This window comes from Lampetra fluviatilis, chromosome 10, assembly GCF_964198595.1.
Source record: "Lampetra fluviatilis chromosome 10, kcLamFluv1.1, whole genome shotgun sequence".
In the NCBI taxonomy this organism is placed as follows: Eukaryota; Metazoa; Chordata; class Hyperoartia; order Petromyzontiformes; family Petromyzontidae; genus Lampetra; species Lampetra fluviatilis.
In genome coordinates this window covers 16054824-16077549 of record NC_136284.1, presented here as the reverse complement: position 1 = coordinate 16077549, position 22726 = coordinate 16054824, and the positions used below count along the sequence as shown (strand labels likewise).

The 22726-nt window shown below is 53.0% G+C and overlaps 1 protein-coding gene across 13 annotated transcripts in view; it reads right to left on the bottom strand.

Moving 5' to 3' along the window:
* LOC144934642 (disintegrin and metalloproteinase domain-containing protein 11-like) overlaps nucleotides 1-18213 on the bottom strand; it is a 114170-nt gene extending 95957 nt beyond the window's left edge. For 5 of the 13 annotated variants that reach the window (XM_078860680.1, XM_078860679.1, XM_078860678.1 and 2 more), the window contains exons 1-3: nucleotides 17615-18211; nucleotides 14062-14234; nucleotides 7306-7376 (exon numbers count right to left, since the gene is read on the bottom strand). In XM_078860680.1, coding sequence (XP_078716806.1) covers nucleotides 7306-7376; nucleotides 14062-14234; nucleotides 17615-18044 — 674 coding nt within the window. In that variant the 5' untranslated portion in view covers nucleotides 18045-18211. Of the gene's footprint in view, nucleotides 1-7305; nucleotides 7377-14061; nucleotides 14235-17614 lie in introns of all 13 variants that reach the window. The other 8 variants (XM_078860677.1, XM_078860685.1, XM_078860683.1 and 5 more) reach the window with 3 other exon arrangements.
* Nucleotides 18214-22726: the final 4513 nt, after the last annotated feature.

The window sequence follows — 22726 nt, the reverse complement described above, 5'->3', positions numbered from 1 at the left end:
CCACCTGCAGGACAACAAGCCCCGACCTCTACCTGCAGGACAACAAGCCCCGACCTCTACCTGCAGGACAACAAGCCCCGACCTCCACCCGCATGACAACAAGCCCCGACCTCCACCCGCAGGACAACAAGCCCCGACCTCCACCTGCATGACAACAAGCCCCGACCTCCACCCGCAGGACAACAAGCCCCGACCTCCACCTGCAGGACAACAAGCCCCGACCTCCACCCGCAGGACAACAAGCCCCGACCTCCACCTGCATGACAACAAGCCCCGACCTCTACCTGCAGGACAACAAGCCCCGACCTCTACCTGCAGGACAACAAGCCCCGACCTCTACCTGCATGACAACAAGCCCCGACCTCCACCTGCAGGACAACAAGCCCCGACCTCTACCTGCATGACAACAAGCCCCGACCTCTACCTGCATGACAACAAGCCCCAGCCTCTACCTGCAGGACAACAAGCCCCGACCTTCACCTGCATGACAACAAGCCCCGACCTCTACCTGCATGACAACAAGCCCCGACCTCTACCTGCAGGACAACAAGCCCCGACCTCTACCTGAATGACAACAAGCCCCGACCTCTACCTGCATGACCACAAGCCCCGACCTCTACCTGCATTACAACAAGCCCCGACCTCTAACTGCATGACAACAAGCCCCGACCTCTACCTGCATGACAACAAGTCCCGACCTCCACCTGCAGGACAACAAGCCCCGACCTCTACCTGCAGGACAACAAGCCCCGACCTCTACCTGCATGACAACAAGCCCCGACCTCTACCTGCATGACAACAAGCCCCGACCTCTACCTGCAGGACAACAAGCCCCGACCTCTACCTGCAGGACAACAAGCCCCGACCTCTACCTGCATGACAACAAGCCCCGACCTCTACCTGCATGACAACAAGCCCCGACCTCCACCTGCAGGACAACAAGCCCCGACCTCCACCTGCATGACAACAAGCCCCGACTTCTACCTGCAGGACAACAAGCCCCGACCTCTACCTGCAGGACAACAAGCCCCGACCTCCACCTGCATGACAACAAGCACCGACCTCTACCTGCAGGACAACAAGCCCCGACCTCTACCTGCAGGACAACAAGCCCCGACCTCTACCTGCAGGACAACAAGCCCCGACCTCTACCTGCAGGACAACAAGCCCCGACCTCTACCTGCAGGACAACAAGCCCCGACCTCCACCTGCATGACAACAAGCCCCGACCTCCACCTGCATGACAACAAGCCCCGACCTCTACCTGTATGACAACAAGCCCCGACCTCCACCTGCATGACAACAAGCCCCGACCTCTACCTGTATGACAACAAGCCCCGACCTCCACCCGCAGGACAACAAGCCCCCACCTCTGCATGACAGCACCGGCTTGCTGCAGGAAGAGACGAGGCAACACCCCTTTGCGCGCCCGACACCCCATGGTGCGGACACTCTTGTCTTGTACACACGTGTGATTGGTCATGCATATGTGTAACATGCCTTGCACATGATATAACGTGTACAGCCATATGTCAAGAAGATACATCACGCACCAACCTGCTCTCTATATTCGCGCGCCGCAAAAACATCCATCATGGCCATTATCACAATCAAAACCATCACCTGTCGCACTGCATTGGGCTGCAATCCAGGAGCATGGTCACTCTGTAGGTTCGTGTTGGAATCACGGCCGAAACATGGCCACAGCACAAGGGGGGTGTCTTGGTGGCTACACCGGCTCAGCGCTGCCCAGGGCTGCGGGGGTAGCGACTCCGCCAGCGGCCGTCGCCGGTCAAAGCCTCCACACCACCCCCAGGGCCGAGATCCCCTTCGTGTGGGGGACGGGGGATCAAATAGGATCGGCAAGAAGGAGCCGTTTCGAAACCTCCTTCGTGTATGCGGCCAATGCGGACGTTCGCGTTCAACAGAAGCCAAGCCACCACGCCGAGACGGGGGCGCGAGCGTCACGCGGCGCGTCTGGGCCTCCACTGTGGGCCCTCCACTGTGGCCTCCTATGGGGCCTTTTGTAGGGCCTCCTGTGGGGACTCCTGTATGGCCTCCACTAGGGCCCCGTGTGCCATGGGAGCTTTCCACACTCTCCGAAGGCTACTCACAGCGGGGCCCTTCATCACATCGCCAAACACAAAACTGCACTCCTAATCAAAACTAGCAAAGAAATTAATTACATTGCGATAGCGCAAAGAATACTGGTAACGGTGCAATAACAGCAATGTAATTTATAATAGTAAAAGCAACAAAATGTCAATGAGGTGCATGACTCGCACATTAATCAAAGAACGAATTATAAATATTCGACTGAAAAGCAGAATTTAACAATTTGGAATAAATTCAGAAAACGCATGGTTACTCGTGTCTTCACTTGCCTTGAAACCAATGAAATTTGGTCTTCACCTATTGAGCAGCTCAGTGTTCCTATAGAATGTCATCTTTTTATATATTTATAAAGTACCTTCACTCAAGGCGCTTACCATAGTTTACAACACAGTGATAAAGCATAACTATTTTAATGACAGGGATATACAAGTGTTGAGCAATGGGTGACAGGGATAGAGGGTGCGTAGGGATGGGAAGAAGTGGAGGGATGAGGGGAGGGAAGAGGATGGAATGGGCAATAGAGAAGAGGTGAGGCTTCAAGAGAGGGACGGAAGGAGGTTAAGGAGGGGGGTTGCTTCATGTGTAGGGGAAGTTGATTCCAGTGGAGGGGTGCAAGGAGGGAGGACTGTAGAGGGAATTGATGAGCACCTCCTTAATGCTCATTTGAGTATCAAATCACTTTTTTTCCGTGTGAAATAAAAGCCAAGAAAGGGGAATAAACAGCACGTGGCAAGGGGTCGCAGAGTAAAACGGCAGCCTCAACATCAGGTCCAAGATACATATTGGACGTTGTACTCCACAGTATCACAAGAAGTGATTTTAATATAAGCTTTGGATTATATTCAGGTATATTGACCGTTGTAATTTAGGTTTAACAACTCGCTTTGTACAATTCAGACTCCAAGGATAAACACGAGTGAGGGATGAAAGCTGAGCAATAGGTGTACTGTACCTCCATTTTATAACCGGGATCGGCAACGTGAACGCGTCCCGGCACCTCCCACTGCACAGCGGCTCAGCCATCGTTTTGATTGCTCGCCATCGCTTGAGTTATGCCGTGCGCTATTCATTAATAATGCATAACGTACATATGTAACCTTAAACATAGATATGTGTGTTTGAACTCTACAGGAGCAATACAAATGTGACTTTTACCGAGCATGCTGGCAATGAAATCGGTTTGTAGTCTTGCTATCACAGCATGGTTTCTTTGTTTTACTTATTTTTTGTACTAACACATAATTACAATTTCGTCAAATCCGAAAGGAATTCACATCAGCGGGCCTTTACAGTTAATTTAAAAAACAACCCATCCAGCAGAACACTTCTTATCCGTCACAATGTGGGGCCTCTGTGGGGTTATTCACGAAGAACAGCCACACGTCTTCTTGGGTAATAGGGGTTCAGTAAAACTCCAGTAATCTGCTGTAATATAGGGGGAGGGGGGACCATATCACGGATACCATAATCCGTGGCGCATTGCCGAGGTTTGTTATACAATCTGCAAAAAATTCACTGCAACGCAGTGTGCCGCGGACTACGATAGGACAGAGGCACTGATTCAAGCGACGTGGATTACAGGGGAAGTATGGGAATGAGACTTGCGGATAAATGAATTCAGTTTGTGGATTATGAGGTTATGAGTTTTTCTAAGACCAAAATGGCACAAATCTGCCATATGGGTACTTTTTTTAGACTTGATATCCAAATCTGAATCATGCAAAATAGTTTTCTCCAAAAAATCACGTCAAAACAAACAAAAAGTTAAAATTGCAGAAAAAATTTCCCTGCAGCTCTGCATAAGCTCCACCGTCAATGGGTCACAGTTTGTGGTTCCGTTCCCCGGATTACAGAAGCAGTAGAATATCACCCATAATCCACAAACTACAAGGATTTGCAGTCCTTGGATCGTGGATTATTTAAGTTCTGCTGTATTTGCTGCATGCCTCCTCTTAATCACGAATGCATTATAGGTAATTGGGGATTTTGCAGACCCTGCAGCTAACATAAATTATATGAGTCGGGGTAATGGGGTTGCAGATAAGAGAAGTGGCTATTTAACCTTCCACGGTTTTTAAACACCCAAAATATCTCTTCTTCGGGCTTCAGCAGGCACTTCCAGGATTCTCCAAATATATGACAATGCTACGGCAAGGTCAAAAGGTCAGCACAGCCATTGGTGCTGATGCTATTGATGGCACAGCATATAAAGATATCGTGGCCAATCTCTCTGAGCCTCTATCATCATGTAACAGACACACACACACAACGACACAACGTTTGGCTCTCTTTGGAGCAATTGATCTATTTTACCCCACAAAGCACCCGAACAATGCGGCACTATCTTCCCCCGCGCCCTCTCCCCATTCACGTAGCAGAGTTCGAGCCGACAGGGCGCGGTAAGCCCCATGGCAGGGGAGTGTTGACCTCTAGAAAAAGGTCAATTTAGGTGTCTGATGTGAAATTCAAAACTGTAGTGAAATAATCTATCCCAATGTGCATTATATTTGTAGCAATTCTAGATTCATAACAATGAATCTCAATGAAAAATAATTTAGATTCTATCCCATAAACAATGTATCGAAATCCAAAACATTTTTAAACATTACACCGTTTGAATTCAAAGTAATGTTTTCTGGAATAAATGAATTCACACAGTGCATGTGTATATCCACCTCTCCCAGCACTACCCAGTGACTTGGTTTCAGTGGAATTTGGTTCTGTCAATTTAACATGAGACGTTCACCATCACTGCCTTACAGAAACAAATGTGGGCCTACATTTAGGTCAGCCCTATATAAAATAAATAACTTTCTTATTATCTGTTTTCTGCCACAACGTGATCAAATATTGCAGCTTTGCTTCTTTTAACCAACACTTTTTGTTGGTCAGGCAAAATTCTGGTGTTATTTCATAGGCTAATAAATAACACGTAAATATCAATTACCCTTTAAACTGCTCGACTACGAATAAATCACAGCAGACAAGACAAACTAAAATAACAGCTAAACGGAAAGTGTTTGTTATTACGACATCACAAACAGGATTTCGGGCCATGGTTGCTCGGCAACACGCATCCTCCACGATGGGAGCGGCCCCAGAAGCCGGAGTTAATAAATAAATAAACAACGTCCACCCTGTGGTGCCACGTGACGCTGCCGCCGCCGCCGCCAGGGGGCCGTGCGGCAGCAGCGTCACGGCTCCCAACGGGCGGCTCCAATTGGCGGGCGGCCCCCACACCTCTACCCCCCCCCGTCTCCGTATACGCGACCACATTTCCCCCATAACTCGGGGGCATCTCGCGGCCTCCGATACAATTGCAAATCAATTTCAAGGTTGCTCTGGCGGTCTTCAAAACCCGGGCCTTCCGCCCCAGTAATCACAGCATCCTTTCCGGCCATCAAAAGAGCCTCAGCTCCGCGGGAACCACCTCCTGCAGTTTGCAAACCCCCCCTCCCACATCTGCGCCCTTTCCCTGCCACGCTTCAAAGATCCACGCTCCAAAGCTCTCATCTCCTGTAACGAGGTGGCCTCCTTCTGCAGCCTCCTTGCAGATTCAGGGAGAGTGACGCAGTGACGCGGTGGCCCAGTGGTAGCTCCGTTCGCCACTTGTTGCAGAGGGCCGCTGTTCGGATCTGGCAGGTGGCCCTGGTTATTACGGCTGGTGTACTATTATTATCTATTCATCGTGAAATACGCGACGTCGGCTTCAGAGTGGACATTAAATATCTCCTGACGTCATTTGAAACGAGTAGGCCATTGTTTGCCAGCGTCACTGTCCAAATTTGCTAGATTTCAAAAATTAAGCAGCAAAATACTAATTTGGGATCATACAGAGCAACATCGCCCCCTGCTGTGGAGCTACTGCGAACTGCGTCTGGAAAGAACGCTTCCGTCACGATAGCCTTGCGCTCTAAGAACAGCAAAAATATGAAATGTCCTCCTGCGTAGGATGGAATTCATTTACCCTGCTGCATACATCGTCGTCCACCACTCTCCTGTCCACCTCCATTCGCTCCCCGTGCTCCCCCCCCCCCCACCATCGCCCGTTCCTCATCACATTCCGCTGAAAATGTTCGTAGAGCCCCTTCCATGCACGTGGTATTTAAACGCTGCGTGAATCTCCATGGAAGCGGTGAATGCGCTTGGTTGCTGTCCGAGCCGTCCACGCACGGCGGCTCACGGCACCCGCTGAAGATAGATGAGCAGGCAATACGTCTCCCTCACACTTCAACCTCTCCGCGTAGAAAATACAAAAATTATTTTGTACACAACCCATCATCCCCACTGCCTTCTGAGAGTGCATAATTTGAGCAACATTGATTCAGTATTGATTTGGTACTTTTATATTTCATGTGGAGAGACAGATATTTGAAAGAGACGTATTGTCTGTTTATCCACTTTGTTACCTACATTCTCCACAATGATGGTTATGGTTATTTTGTGTTATGTCTTTTGTCTCGAACTGAGACCCATATATTAAAGACAAAGTATTTGCCTGGAACATCTGGCAAGCCCGACCCTGCTCATGAGACACTGTGAGTCGAAGCGAAGAGTGTTGCTTGTGCTGAATCAACACTGTTGGAATTATTCCATCCCAGAAGGCTTCATGGCCGGTGGGTTGGGTTAAAAATACTTGAGGTTTTTTTTTATGTGAAGATACAGACATATTAAGGAGTATATAGAGTCCACACATCTATTTTGTTACGTATTTTCTCCATTTTATGTTTTTTCGTATGATGGAGGCTTCGCTTCCACAGCACTCATTGCCATGGCAACACGACTGAGCGTGGCCCGACGCGCGGTCCACCATGCGGCCTGGCGACAGAGGGGCACGCGGTGGTGCCAGAGTGAGGGGGAGGAGTGATTGGGAGGAGTACCGCTGTCTCTGCACGTCCAGCTTCGATTCCCTCTCACGGCCAACACCAGTGACGAATATCTGAACTGGTTCTGGGCCTCCCCTGAGTTGACTCAGCCTAAAATGAGTGCCTGGTGCAGTGTATAAACATCGCCGCTAGGGAGACAAAGGCAGCCAGGCGTGGTGCTGGCCACACACCCCCTCTTGTGACGTGCCGGCCTTCGTAGGTGCTACTCGCTAACAGCACTTGCCCTGACGGTCCGAAGGCCTCGTAGTGTTAACGTGAGGTTAAGTAGTGTGTGGTGGGTGTGCGCTGGAGCTGGGGAACTCACTGGTTGAGCTGCAGGTCCAGGGTGAAGGAGGATCCGAACGCCGACACCAGGAAGCTGGCGAGCGCCGCGTGCTGTGGGGCGACATCCACACGGGCATCACTACGCGGCAACGCTCGCAGTCCAGAGCGCTCAACAGCGGCACCGGGCTTGGCACCACGCACGCCCTCACCTCAGTGCCCATGCACGTCACATGCAGTCATTCTTGCTAGATCATGACACTGGAGAAGGGGTCACGTTCTCAATTAGCGTCACTGGAGCGTGAGCATTACGAGAGTCAGCCATTGGTCCCACTCTTTCATGTGGAGTTAGCACAGTTGGTTATGTACGGTACATCCTGAAGCTAATTATTTATTATTTTTATGACTACGCTTGTTCACCCAGGAAAGTATTATCGAGTCTCAAGACCATGTTGCTATGTCTAATCTCAATTTAGTAATTTGCAGGTAAATTTTTTCAGATTTTAGACGTTTTAATAATAATAACTTAGATTTCTAAAGCGTCCTTAAACAATGGATATCAGAATGCCGTGCATGTAGAGGAAAATAAGTGAGAAGTAACTGGGGAGAGGATGACAAAAGAGACAATATAGAGAACGAGAGGCAGTCTCTGTGTTAAACAGCTGCTGGGGTCTTCAGCCAAGACAGTCGCCATCGACTGCGAGTCCCTGACCTCCGAGGTCAGGAAACTCTGGAGCCTGGGCGCCATGCCGACAGCAGCCCTGTGGTCGAGGCCTGGAGCGTGGTCACGCTAAGTAGGGTGCGATTGGTGGATTGCAAAGATCTCAATGGAAGAATCAACTCCCGGATGTGATGGCGGAGCAAGCCCATTGAACACAAGTAGGAGATCTTAAACTCAACACGGTCTGAACTGGAAGGCAATGCAGAAACGCCAGCACAGGTGAGAGGCACGGTCCTGAAGAGGAGTGTGCGTCCTGGCGGCAGTCGACTCGGAAGGGTGCTCGGCGCTCCGGAGAGCGACGCGTTGCCAGCAAAGATGTGGGAAGGCAACCTCGTGGACTGATCTATCAGCGTTTGGGCCAGTACCAGTTACATTGTATGGTCTTTTTTTTAGCTCTGGAAGGAAACCAGAGAACACAGAGGGACGCATGCAGAACATGGGGAGAACAAACTCCACGTAGAAAGGCACCCGAGTGAGGGCTTGAACTTAGGATTTCCTGCTGCGAGACATACGTATTGCCGCTGTGGCACCTTGCCGTCCACATGACCATCTGTGAAAGGGCAGACGTTCGACACTCCGTGGCGGCGTCATCGTCAGCGGAAGTGCGTGACGATAAGAAGTGCGTGCTGGTGGAGAGCGTGTGAGGAGGGGCTGAAGGAGCTGCACTTGAGTGGCAATGCGCAGGAGGAGAACAAACTGGAGCAGCAGGGAGACCACATGGAAGAGCAGCTGATCGAAACCACGGAGTAGAACATGGACATCGACAGTCCTCCATCGCTCAGATACTCGATGAACTCAACAGCATCTGAGCGCCATGCTGTGTGCGTGCTGTATCCGTGCTGTGTGCGTGTTGTGTGCTGTGTGGGTGCTGTGTGTATGTTGCGTGCCGTGTGGGTGCTGTGTGCGTACTGTATTTGTGCTATTTTCACGGTATGTGCTGTGTGCTTGCTGTGTGCATTCTGTGTGCAAGCCTGCTACGTTATGACAGCCAGCTTTGGTTTAATGGACCGATAGGCAAAATTCACATTTTAGCTTATTTTTTTGTCTGGATGGATACTTCTAATTGACCTGTGGCAAATCTTCCACGTATTCAGTGCAGCTGACTTACGACGCACATTACACACTCAATTAGACTCAGCGGCACAGCTCCATTCTCCCCCCTAGGGCTGGAGATACGCTCACGAAGGAGGGAGCATTGCATTGGGACGTGGGGATCGAGCGCCGGACAGACGGCCTGAAGGAGATGCAGGGCCTGAAGAAGTGAGCAGGGAGGCGGTTCCCGGAGAGTGACGGTGGAGCCGCTGGCGTGAGGGCCCCGAGCAAGCGAGCGAGCTGCACAGGGACCCGAACGAGGAGAGGTTTGGTGGCAGGAGGTGTGCCCACGTGAGATTCGCTATCGACGCCCCCAGTCCAAGGCGACGTTAGGAATCTTGGGGTTCAGCATTAATGTTCAATGCTCAGAGTGCTATTCAATTTGCTTTCATTTGGCAACAAAATGCAAATGAGATCTTTACTTTTATCAGACCTGCCAAATTGTTAACACCTTACACACAACTCCCACTGCGCGTGAAATCAATATTGCGATTAAAATGCTTTAGTAAAGTGTTTGGCATGGAGGGCCCTGGACATTTGCAAGACACTTGGCTAACCAAGCAGCATGCTAAACAACAGCTCGGCGTGGTCTGTGGGCAGCTGAGATCACATTCGTCCTAAAATCAGATTAAAATTGTTTCTGAAAACCAATACGCTACTTTCAAGTTAGGCAAAAACAGCCAAGACAAATCAGGAGCCAGCGCTACACCAGGGGAACACCACAGCGTGGTCCATCAGCCCCTGGGGTTTCTAGATCAAACTTTACCCACAGAATTTGCTCAAGCGGGCAAACGTTCTCATCTCTGGGTCTCATCAGCAGAGTGTGGCCTGTTAAACGGATGACGCTTGATTGCCTGATGCGGTAGCCAATATCTGTCCACACTCGCTGTGGCCCGTTCAGAGCAGTACAGCAACGCTTGTACAGCATGCATTGAGCTATTGTGGTGGATTATGGGTAATTAATGGACACTTGTCTGCCCTCGTATCTTGAGGGTTTTATTTGTTTTACTCGCAATCCACTGTGCCAGAATATCATAGATTTGGTAGAATGCTGCTGTACTGCTTGCCATTCCATCACTACAAGCACCAGCACATACCAGAGGAGTGGTTTTCACCAGAAACCCCATCGAAGAGCTGAAAACCAAATGCAAGCCATTGTGTGCTAGAGCTGGGCTTGTGCCGGGCCAGAGCTGAGCTAGAGCGGAGCCAGAACTGAGCCAGAGCTGGGCTAGGTGGGTAGCGCAGTGGTTCGCGCGCTACACTACTAACTCAGTGAACCAGAGGGCATGGCCAGCATTCTGGCAGCCGATCTGGCTTTGTTGAGGGTGTGGTTCCACCATTGGAAACGCCGACCGGGGCCTTTCAAGGCTGCCCACAAGCGCTCTCCGCTTGAACGGTCGTGTAGCAGACACCACCCTCGATGGGTCCTTCTATGATGACCCAGTTGCCCGTGGCCCCACTCCAAGATATTGAGGGGTTATCATGGACAGGAGTCTGGACTTCATGCCCCACGAGGCGACCTGGGTCGCCTCAGCCGGTGCGCTGCGAACTGCCGATCTCTCGACGATCTTCTCAGTGGCAGCTCGTACACAAAACTGCCAGATGTGCAATTTGGTAACGCGGTACGTGACCGGGACACTGGGGCTGACGGCAATCCCCTGGCTCCCTGTTCTGGCGAACATTCTGCCACCAGGCATCTGCGGAAGTGTGCAGGCCACAAAGGAGTTAACATGTTTACTTGCCGACGGTGGCCTGCCTATCGGCCGGGGCCCTGACGGTGCACCTCGCCACTGACTCAGGCCCCGGTCCCCCTTCCGGGACGGCGCTATCGCCCTCCTGGGCTCTCGCGCGGGAACGCTAGCAGGCGGGGTGGAATGCCGCGGACGTCCAGAGCGAAAGCCTCGTTCGGGACCCAGGCATTGCGCCCCCTGGCTTTGACATTCCTCGTAGACACCGGCGGAAGCATCAACCACACCGGGGCATCGCTGGGCCAGTGCGCGCACCTCCTTCACGGATGGATGGTTGAGGACGGGCCATTGTGGTCTGCGCTCGTGCGATGGAGGACCAGCGGAGCTGTGCCGGCTCTCTCCTGGTGCCCTCTCATAGTTGGCTTGCCTCGACATTGGCATTTACCTCCTGAACATAATGCCATACGCAAGTACGGAATAGCGTTATACACACTACATTCCCCATGGCAGGAGCCAGTTTATCCGTGGGGTGAACATAATTGACTTCCCACAATGAGCCATTTATTTAATAAACCTTAGGGGGATGATGGACTGAGGTGACCTTGACCATGCCCCCTTCCCACGGTAGCTCAAGCGTTCCAGCAGAATATCGTGGCTGGATATGGTCGTCACTGCATTGTGTTTATTTACATTGACAACATTGACCCTTTAAAAGCACCCCTAATGTTTGGCCAAGGCCAGCGCTCACCGTGACGAAGCATCGCGCTCTCTCACGCATTCCCCTGGCCTGACTCCCACCCCTCCTGCCGTATCCCACTGTCTCCCGATGATATTGTTATTGTTGTTTAACCAGGAAAGCTTCGCTGATTCTCTTGACTCTTTTTTTAGGAGAGTCCTGCAAGGTTTTGGCAGGAGGGGGCGATGATTGCTGTCTATAAGCCAGTGGAGTAAATTATAGCTAATTTTCTAATTTTCAAATTTGGACCATGATGCTCGCATACTATGGCCTTCTCTCGCAAATTACATCAACGAATCTTTAAAATCCACAAACAGATGGCGGGTAGTCTTGTTGAGGCTGCTCCAGCCACAGTGTTAATCATGGCGGCCCTGTGCAACGCACTCACAACCCCAACAAGCAGCACGAGCAGCGCCGCACAAAGCCAGCACCACAGAGCTAGTTACGCTACTCAACGACAACAACAACTTACCACAATCGTGAGAATTTCCTGATGTGACCAACAACAGTGAATTGTGTGGTACTCATTAATACAATAAGTCGGTTATCAAACAATTCGCTCTTTTTGGCCCTGCTACCATATGTGGTATTAATATCTGCTCTGGTCCATGGACTACCACTGCTAACACAGTCCCTCATCTCCTTTCTAATTAATATAAATCTGCTAAAACTGTCAACATCTACCATAATTTAATGATTTTTTCTTAAATATCATATTCTGCCAAATATCATCATCGACGTTTAGTTTGATAATGGACAATTAAACTATCTGTGTCATCTGTGCGATCAATGAAGGTTGGAACAGTGCCCCACACAAAGACAAAGATCCTCCGTATAGCCTTAACAGACTGTTGGGGCAATGTTGGGGCAATGAACCGAGTGCCATGTGTTCTAACACGAATTGTAGAGACCACGCTGCATCGAAAAGGGAGCTGCCATGGTCGTATAATGGTCAGCAGCACGCTGGACTTGTAATCCAGAAGTTTCCTGTTCGATCCCAACTCTAAGAGTGGCATCAATGTGGCAATACATGAACCAGATGTTCATTTGAATACTCCACTAGTTTATTCAGGAAAGCCTCACTAGATGTCTGCAGTAGTGGGCAATGTTGCTACATGCAATCCAATTGACTAATTTGGAGGCAATTCTTCAGCAATGGGATGTTTTGCCAAATACCAGTTAAACTGAACATGCTTTTAAACTTTGGGCGGAAACTGGAGAACGCAGAAGAAACCCACGCAGAGCCGGGGGGAGGGGGGAATATACAGACTCCACACATAATGGAGGCAGGGTCAGGAGCACAGGCCCTTCTTGCCGTGACTTCCAAGTGTCCCTAAAATGAAATACCTCCACGGTGGAGCGATGTCTCCATCAGTCTTAGACCTAAACATAATGGTCACCACATAGACGTGGGGAGGCTTTCATCCAGCAGTGGATAGATCGTGGCTAATGCTGATATGGGGAAAACAAAACTTGTACAAAGGAGACAGCAATAAATCTAAGTGCAAAAGACGAAACAAACAAAAAATTATATTCGAATTGCCATCCCACATGATGACATACTCCAAATTGCTGGGGGGGGGTGAACTATGAATTGTCTCATCATTTGCAAGGGTGCTGATGTCATAGCCCAGAATCTCAAGTGTGATAATTCCCTGCGACTGAACCATTAAGAAATTAACAACCAACTGAGCCAAGCTGCCACAGGCAAGAGTAGGCAAGACAGAGATCTCACTCGGCTCTTACCCACAGACATTTTACAAGTAAAGCACTCACATTCAGCAGCGTCAGCTAATGCCGTCCATACAGGGACAGTCACAGGAGGCTGCTGTCACTGCCCGAAATGGGCAATTTTATTGTTCCCAGAAAATGCATTCATTTCGCAGGTAAACTTCGTGCCACGACAAACAAAACCAGACCAGTGGATCAATGCAGCTTCAGGAGCTGAGTGAGTGTATATGAGGAGCGGCGACGCAGTGGTGAGCGCAAAGCGCTAGGAACCAGGCAACCCGCATTCAATTCCCGCTCACAGCCAACATCAGTGATGAATACATAAACCGCTGTGGGACTCCCCTAAGTTGACTCGGCGTTAAATGAGTACCTGGTGTGGTGTGTGTAAACATCAGCATTGGCGATACAAAGACAGCCGGGCGTGATGTTGGCCACCCACCCCCTCGTGTGCCATGGCAGCCATCATAGGTGCTACTCGCGAGCCTTAGTTGTCCCAACAGTCAGCAAAAGGCTACGTGGGGATCTTTGTCGTTGTGCTCCCCATGGCACGCTGGTGAAACTTCTCTGCTTGCTGCACGATGACAGCACGTGCAGACATAATCGCATGGCTTATATTACCGCAAGCAAACCCCAAATTGATCTGCTGTGTACAGAACAACGTTCCCACACTTATACAATAACAACAATCCCAGGTGCAGCCCTCCTGCCAATCCACTGCTACGTGACGTTGATGGTGCTATGTGACATCGATGGTGCTGCGTGATGTTGCTACTTGATGTTGATGGTGCTGCGTGATGTTGAGGGTGCCGCGTGACGGGGTTGATGCCTCACCTGTGCATGCTGCTGCTGCTGCTGCTGCTTGGAGGCCGTGGCAGCACCACGCAGCACCGTGGAGAGGAGGCGGCCGCCGGGCGCGGCGCTCTCGCGCTGTGCGTCCTCCACGCGGAACAGCAGGCGGCTCGGCCTCGTCAGCTCGCGCTGCGCCCAGCCGCCGCGCACCACCACTGCCAAGACAAAGGAGATCCCCCGTGTAGCCTTAGTCGGTCTGTCGGGGAAAGTGCCTTAGCGAGTATCAGTAGGAAGTCATGACACCATTCGTTGACATTGATCAGCCTACCATTGCATTGTATCTGTACCAGATGGATATTCCCCCGGAACAGCCAAAGTAAGCTTCTCAAACGAGGTGCTCCTATGAAGGCCGGCTTGGCACACGAGGGGGTGGGTGGCCAGTGCCACGACCGGCCGCTTTTGCCTCCCGCGTGGAAACGTTTACACACACCGCACCAGGTACTCATTAAAGACTGAGTCGATCTAGAAGAGCCCCTGGACCAATTCAAATATTAACCACTATTGTTGGTAATGAGCAGGAATTGAACTCAGGTCACCGGGTTTGTCGCCCAGTGGCGCTCACCACTGCACCACCACTGCACGTACACACTCGCACACACGCAGACACACACACACTCGCACGCACACAAACATCATCATCATCATTACGCTCGTTCACCCAGGAAAGCCTCGCTCTTCTTCAAGAGGATCCTGCCAAGTTGTTACAATAGGGGGCGATGATCGCTGCACGTATTCCCAGTGAGTAATTTGCGGGACAGGTTAAAAATGTGCACGCAAATAGTGATTTGTCTGTACGTTTGGTATTTGCGGCATTCTTATCGCGCGGAGCTTTTCACGAGGACGCTGCGCGTCACGGTCAAGAGAAGTGTCGCAGAACGGGCGATGGTTGGCGCAAATCATTGACCAATTGAGTCATTTTCCAATTTGGCAAAACTTGGACCATGGTGATGGTAACTCAACTGTGATGATGAGTCCTAATAAGAACAAAACCGGTTCACAAGTTTGTATCTCTGCATCACTGATGTTGCTGTTGTCAGTCGGGTCTCGTTTGGTCGATTGTGATGGTGGCTAAGAGGCCCACAGCGAACTCCTTCAGCCACCGCTGCTGCTCCGTCTAACGCGGAGCCACCTGGTGGGTTACACACTATCACAGCCGCCATTCGCCACCAGGTGGCACTGACGGTACCATCGTGCGTGTGCCAGGCTACGTGCACTTTGAAGCCGCTTGAAGAGTCGAAGGCTCGGGAGTCGATTACGGGACAGAACCAGGTGCTGTGGGTTGAGTGATTTGACTGGCAGATGCATCACCTGAGCTCCCCACTGTGCCCACTGATTTCCTCATTGGTGTGAGCGTTCCTTTACCGCCTCCAACTGCCCAGCAACTTCCTTCACGAACAACCTCCACAGAGGCTGATCTTAACACCGTTGGTACCAGTTATCAGCATGTTCAATTACCTCCAAATATTCCCATACTACATCGGAGGCATATCCACAATCTCTAACTCCTCACAGTGAGCAGCAAATACCAGTCATGAAATAATTTCATGAAATAATTTCATGACTGCACCTGGGCGTCGATTAGCCTACCATTGTACTGTATCTGTAGCAGACGGATAGTCCTCTGGAACAGCCAAGGTAGCTTCTCAGACTCCGTGCCTCCAATTGTTTTTTTTTTTCAGATAATGTAGGCGCCCGAGGACATCCTTGAGCACCAATAACGGCCGGCAGGGTACACGAGTACCATGGCCGGCCGCTTGTTTCTCCCGATTTGTCATGTTTACACAATGCAGCAGGTACTCATTTGAGGCTGAGTCGACCTAGGGGAGGCCCATGATCAGTTCAGATAATCGTCTGGTTTTGGCCGTGAACGGAAATCGAACTCGGGACGCCAGGTTCGTAGCGCAGCGCGCTAAGCGTGATATGAGCGCTCCACCACACACGCACGCGCCACACACGCACGCGCCACACACGCACGCGCCACACACGCACGCGCCACACACGCACGCGCCACACACGCACGCGCCACACACGCACGCGCCACACACGCACGCGCCACACACGCACGCACGAACCATGCGCGCGCGCGCCACGCACGCGCGCCCCAAGCATGCACGCGCACGCACGCGCGCACCACGCACGCACGCGCACGCACCACGCACGCGCGCGCCAAACACGCGGCGCTCTGCACCAATCGCGCACGCGCCGCGCTGCAGCCAGACGAGGGTGCTGGAGAGGAGGAGGAGGCGCAGTGCGCGTTGGGCACGGGGGCATTCGGGGGGCTCTGTGCCCCCCCCACCACCACCACTACCCGAGTGGATGGGGGGGGGCGTCGCTGTAGAAGGGGTGCGGGGATGAGCACCCTGGGAGGGATGTGCGAGGTTATGGGGGAGTTGTGGGGTGGATTTGTGTTCGTGACCTACAGGGGTGGGGGGATGAGTGTGGTGTGTGTTGGGTGGTGTGGGTGGGGTGTTTGATGTAGAGGGTGGCGGTGTGGTGTGTGGTTCGTACGTGCGTGGTGTGCGTGAGTGGGATGTATGTGCGTGGTATCTATGATGGAGGTGAGTGGTGTGTGTGTGTGAGTATGGTGGGTGTGAATTGGGGGTGTGTGTGAGTGATGAAGGTTAGTGGTGTATAAGTGGTATGTGGGTGGGCAGAGTGATGTGTATGAGTGGTGTGTGTGTGATGTGTGTGAGGGGTGTGTGTGTGTGAGTGGTGTGTGATATGTGTGAGGGATGTGTGATGTGTGTGAGTGGTGTGTGTGATGTGTGTGAGGTGTGTATGTGACGTGTGTGAGTGGTGTATGTGATGTATGAATGATGTGTCTGATATATGTGAGGGGTGTGTGTGATGTGTTTGTGTGTGATGTGTGTGATGTGTGTGAGTGGTGTGTGTAATGTGTGTGAGGGGTGTGTGTGATGTGTGTGAGTGGTGTGTGAGTGGTGAGTGAGTGGTCAGTGAGTGAGTGGTGAGTGAGCGGTGAGTGAGTGGTGAGTGAGTGAGGTGTGAGTGGTGAGTGTGTGGTGTGCGTGGTGAGTGAGTGGTGAGTGAGTGGTGAGTGAGTGGTGAGTGCGTGGTGTGCGTGGTGAGTGAGTAAGTGGTGAGTGAGCGGTGATTGGTTAGTGAGTGGTGAGTAAGTGGTGAGTGAGCAGTGAGTGAGAGGTGAGTGAGTGGTGAGTGAGTGGTGAGTGAGCGGTGAGTGAGCGGTGAGCGAGCGGTGAGTGAGCGGTGAGTGAGTGAGTGGTGGGTGAGTGGTGGGTGAGTGGTGAGTGAGTGGTGTGAGTGAGGTGTGAGTGGTGAGTGAGTGAGGTGTGAGTGAGTGGTGAGTGAGTGGTGAGTGAGTGGTGTGAGTGAGGTGTGAGTGGTGAGTGAGTGAGGTGTGAGTGAGTGGTGAGTGAGTGGTGAGTGAGTGGTGATAGAGTGGTGAGTGAGTGGGTGGTGAGTCCGTGGTGAGTGGTGAGTGGTGAGTGAGTGAGTGGTGAGTGAGTGGTGAGTGAGTGGTTGAGTTCGTGCTGAGCGTGATGCAGCTGCGTCGCACCTGCAGGTCTGGCTGCGCGCACCCCCGCCGCCAGCCCTGGCTCCGCCACCACCAGGAGGAGGGTGAGGGTGGTGAGGCTGGCGAGGCTGGTGAGGGTGGTGGGTATCCGAGGGGCCGCTCTCGTCGTCGCCGTCATCGCTGGCGCCGCCGCCCCGCGGGGTCGCGGCGATGATGATGGTGGTGGTGGTGGTGACGCGCGGCGCTCTCCCGGCTCCAGCAGCGGCAGGGCGGCGCTGCAGCGCCCATGGGCGAGCGGCGGGGATCCTCGCTCCTTTGTCCGCGCGCAGCCGCGACCGATGATAAAGCCGCTGTTCGCGTTCCTCTCTCGGTCTTCCTCCTCTCGCTGCTGCTGCTGCCGCCACTCAATGCTCAGTCGGCGGCTCTCACACGCGAGGCGGGGACGCGCGCTGCATCTTAACGACGTCCGCATCGACCGCAGCAGCGCAGCCTCCTCCTCTCTCCTCCTCGATCTCCTCCTACCCTCTCCTCGATCTCCTCCTCCTGCCCTCTCCTCTATCTCCTCCTGCCCTCTCCTCCCGGCTTCTCCCCCCGCACACGGCCCCCTTGCCCTCGCGTCTCACCCGCAGCAATCACCGCACGGCTCCTCCCCTCCCTCTCGTGCGCAGTGGAGGAGGAGGAGGCGGCAGCCTCAGCAGCAGCGCCGTGCTGCTCCGCAGTCGCTCCCAGCAACGGCGGCAGCAGCGCAGGGCGGGGCTGAGCGACCTCTAGCGGGGAACAGCCCCCAGCCCGTACCACCACCACCAACCTACACACCACCACCAACCTACACACCACCACCAACCTACACACCACCACCAACCTACACACCACCACCAACCTACACACCACCACCACCAACCTACACACCATCCCATACCACCACCACCACCAACCTACACACCACCACCAACCTACACACCACCACCACCAACCTACACACCATCCCATACCACCACCACCACCAACCTACACACCACCACCACCAACCTACACACCACCACCACCAACCTACACACCATCCCATACCACCACCACCACCAACCTACACACCACCACCAACCTACACACCATCCCATACCACCACCACCACCAACCTACACACCACCACCAACCTACACACCACCACCAACCTACACACCATCCCATACCACCACCACCAACCTACACACCACCACCACCAACCTACACACCACCACCACCAACCTACACACCATCCCATACCACCACCACCAACCTACACACCACCACCAACCTACACACCACCACCACCAACCTACACACCATCCCATACCACCACCACCACCAACCTACACACCACCACCAACCTACACACCATCCCATACCACCACCACCACCAACCTACACACCACCACCAACCTACACACCATCCCATACCACCACCACCAACCTACACACCACCACCAACCTACACACCACCACCAACCTACACACCATCCCATACCACCACCACCAACCTACACACCACCACCACCAACCTACACACCACCACCACCAACCTACACACCACCACCAACCTACACACCATCCCATACCACCACCACCACCACCAACCTACACACAATCCCATACTACCACCACCAACCTACACACCACCACCACCAACCTACACACCACCAACCTACACACCACCACCACCAACCTACACACCATCCCATACCACCACCACCAACCTACACACCACCACCAACCTACACACCACCACCACCAACCTACACACCATCCCATACCACCACCACCACCAACCTACACACCACCACCACCAACCTACACACCACCACCACCAACCTACACACCATCCCATACCACCACCACCAACCAACACACCACCACCACCAACCTACACACCATCCCATACCACCACCACCACCAACCTACACACCACCACCACCAACCTACACACCACCACCACCAACCTACACACCATCCCATACCACCACCACCACCACCAACCTACACACCACCACCAACCTACACACCACCACCACCAACCTACACACCATCCCATACCACCACCACCACCAACCTACACACCACCACCAACCTACACACCATCCCATACCACCACCACCACCACCAACCTACACACCATCCCATACCACCACCACCACCACCAACCTACACACCACCACCAACCTACACACCATCCCATACCACCACCACCAACCTACACACCACCACCACCACCAACCTATACACCACCACCAACCTACACACCATCCCATACCACCACCACCAACCTACACACCACCACCACCAACCTACACACCACCACCACCACCAACCTACACACCACCACCAACCTACACACCATCCCATACCACCACCACCACCAACCTACACACCACCACCACCACCAACCTACACACCACCACCACCACCAACCTACACACCATCCCATACCACCACCACCACCAACCTACACACCACCACCACCAACCTACACACCACCACCACCAACCTACACACCATCCCATACCACCACCACCAACCAACACACCACCACCAACCTACACACCACCACCACCAACCTACACACCACCACCAACCTACACACCATCCCATACCACCACCACCAACCTACACACCACCACCACCAACCTACACACCACCACCAACCTACACACCATCCCATACCACCACCACCACTAACCAACACACCACCACCACCAACCTACACACCACCACCAACCTACACACCATCCCATACCACCACCACCAACCTACACACCACCACCACCAACCTACACACCACCACCAACCTACACACCATCCCATACCACCACCACCACCAACCTACACACCACCACCACCACCAACCTACACACCACCACCAACCTACACACCATCCCATACCACCACCACCACCAACCTACACACCACCACCACCAACCTACACACCACCACCACCAACCTACACACCATCCCATACCACCACCACCACCAACCAACACACCACCACCACCAACCTACACACCACCACCACCAACCTACACACCACCACCAACCTACACACCATCCCATACCACCACCACCACCACCAACCTACACACCACCACCACCAACCTACACACCACCACCAACCTACACACCATCCCATACCACCACCACCACCACCACCAACCAACACACCACCACCACCAACCTACACACCACCACCAACCTACACACCATCCCATACCACCACCACCAACCTACACACCACCACCACCAACCTACACACCACCACCAACCTACACACCATCCCATACCACCACCACCACCAACCTACACACCACCACCACCAACCTACACACCACCACCAACCTACACACCATCCCATTCCACCACCACCACCAACCTACACACCACCACCACCAACCTACACACCACCACCACCAACCTACACACCATCCCATACCACCACCACCACCAACCTACACACCATCCCATACCACCACCACCACCACCAACCTACACACCACCACCACCAACCTACACACCACCACCAACCTACACACCATCCCATACCACCACCACCACCAACCTACACACCACCACCACCAACCTACACACCACCACCACCAACCTACACACCATCCCATACCACCACCACCACCACCAACCTACACACCACCACCAACCTACACATCATCCCATACCACCACCACCACCACCAACCTACACACCACCACCACCAACTTACACACCACCACCAACCTACACACCATCCCAAACCACCACCACCACCAACCTACACACCACCACCACCAACCTACACACCACCACCACCAACCTACACACCATCCCATACCACCACCACCACCAACCAACACACCACCACCACCAACCTACACACCACCACCAACCTACACACCATCCCATACCACCACCACCAACCTACACACCACCACCACCAACCTACACACCACCACCACCAACCTACACACCATCCCATACCACCACCACCACCACCAACCTACACACCACCACCAACCTACACACCATCCCATACCACCACCACCACCAACCTACACACCACCACCACCAACCTACACACCACCACCAACCTACACACCATCCCATACCACCACCACCACCACCAACCTACACACCACCACCACCAACCTACACACCATCCCATACCACCACCACCACCACCACCAACCTACACACCACCACCAACCTACACACCATCCCATACCACCACCACCAACCTACACACCACCACCACCAACCTACACACCACCACCACCAACCTACACACCATCCCATACCACCACCACCACCACCACCAACCTTCACACCACCACCAACCTACACACCACCACCACCAACCTACACACCATCCCATACCACCACCACCCTACACACCATCCCATACCACCACCAACCTACAAACCACCACCCTACACACCATCCCATACCACCACCACCCTACACACCATCCCATACCACCACCACCCTAAACACCATCCCATACCACCATCCTACACACCATCCCATACCACCACCCTACACACCATCCCATACCACCACCACCATACACACCACCACCACCACCCTACACACCATCCCATACCACCACCACCCTACACACCATCCCATACCACCACCAACCTACACACCACCACCACCCTACACACCATCCCATACCACCACCACCCTACACACCATCCCATACCACCACCAACCTACACACCACCACCCTACACACCATCCCATACCACCACCACCCTACACACCATCCCATACCACCACCACCCTAAACACCATCCCATACCACCACCCTACACACCATCCCATACCACCACCCTACACACCATCCCATACCACCACCACCATACACACCACCACCACCACCCTACACACCATCCCATACCACCACCACCCTACACACCATCCCATACCACCACCACCACCCTAAACACCATGCCGTTCCACCACCACCCTACACACCATCCCATACCATCACCAACCTACACACCACCACCCTACACACCATCCCATACCACCACCACCCTACACACCATCCCATACCACCACCACCCTAAACACCATCCCATACCACCACCCTACACACCATCCCATACCACCACCCTACACACCATCCCA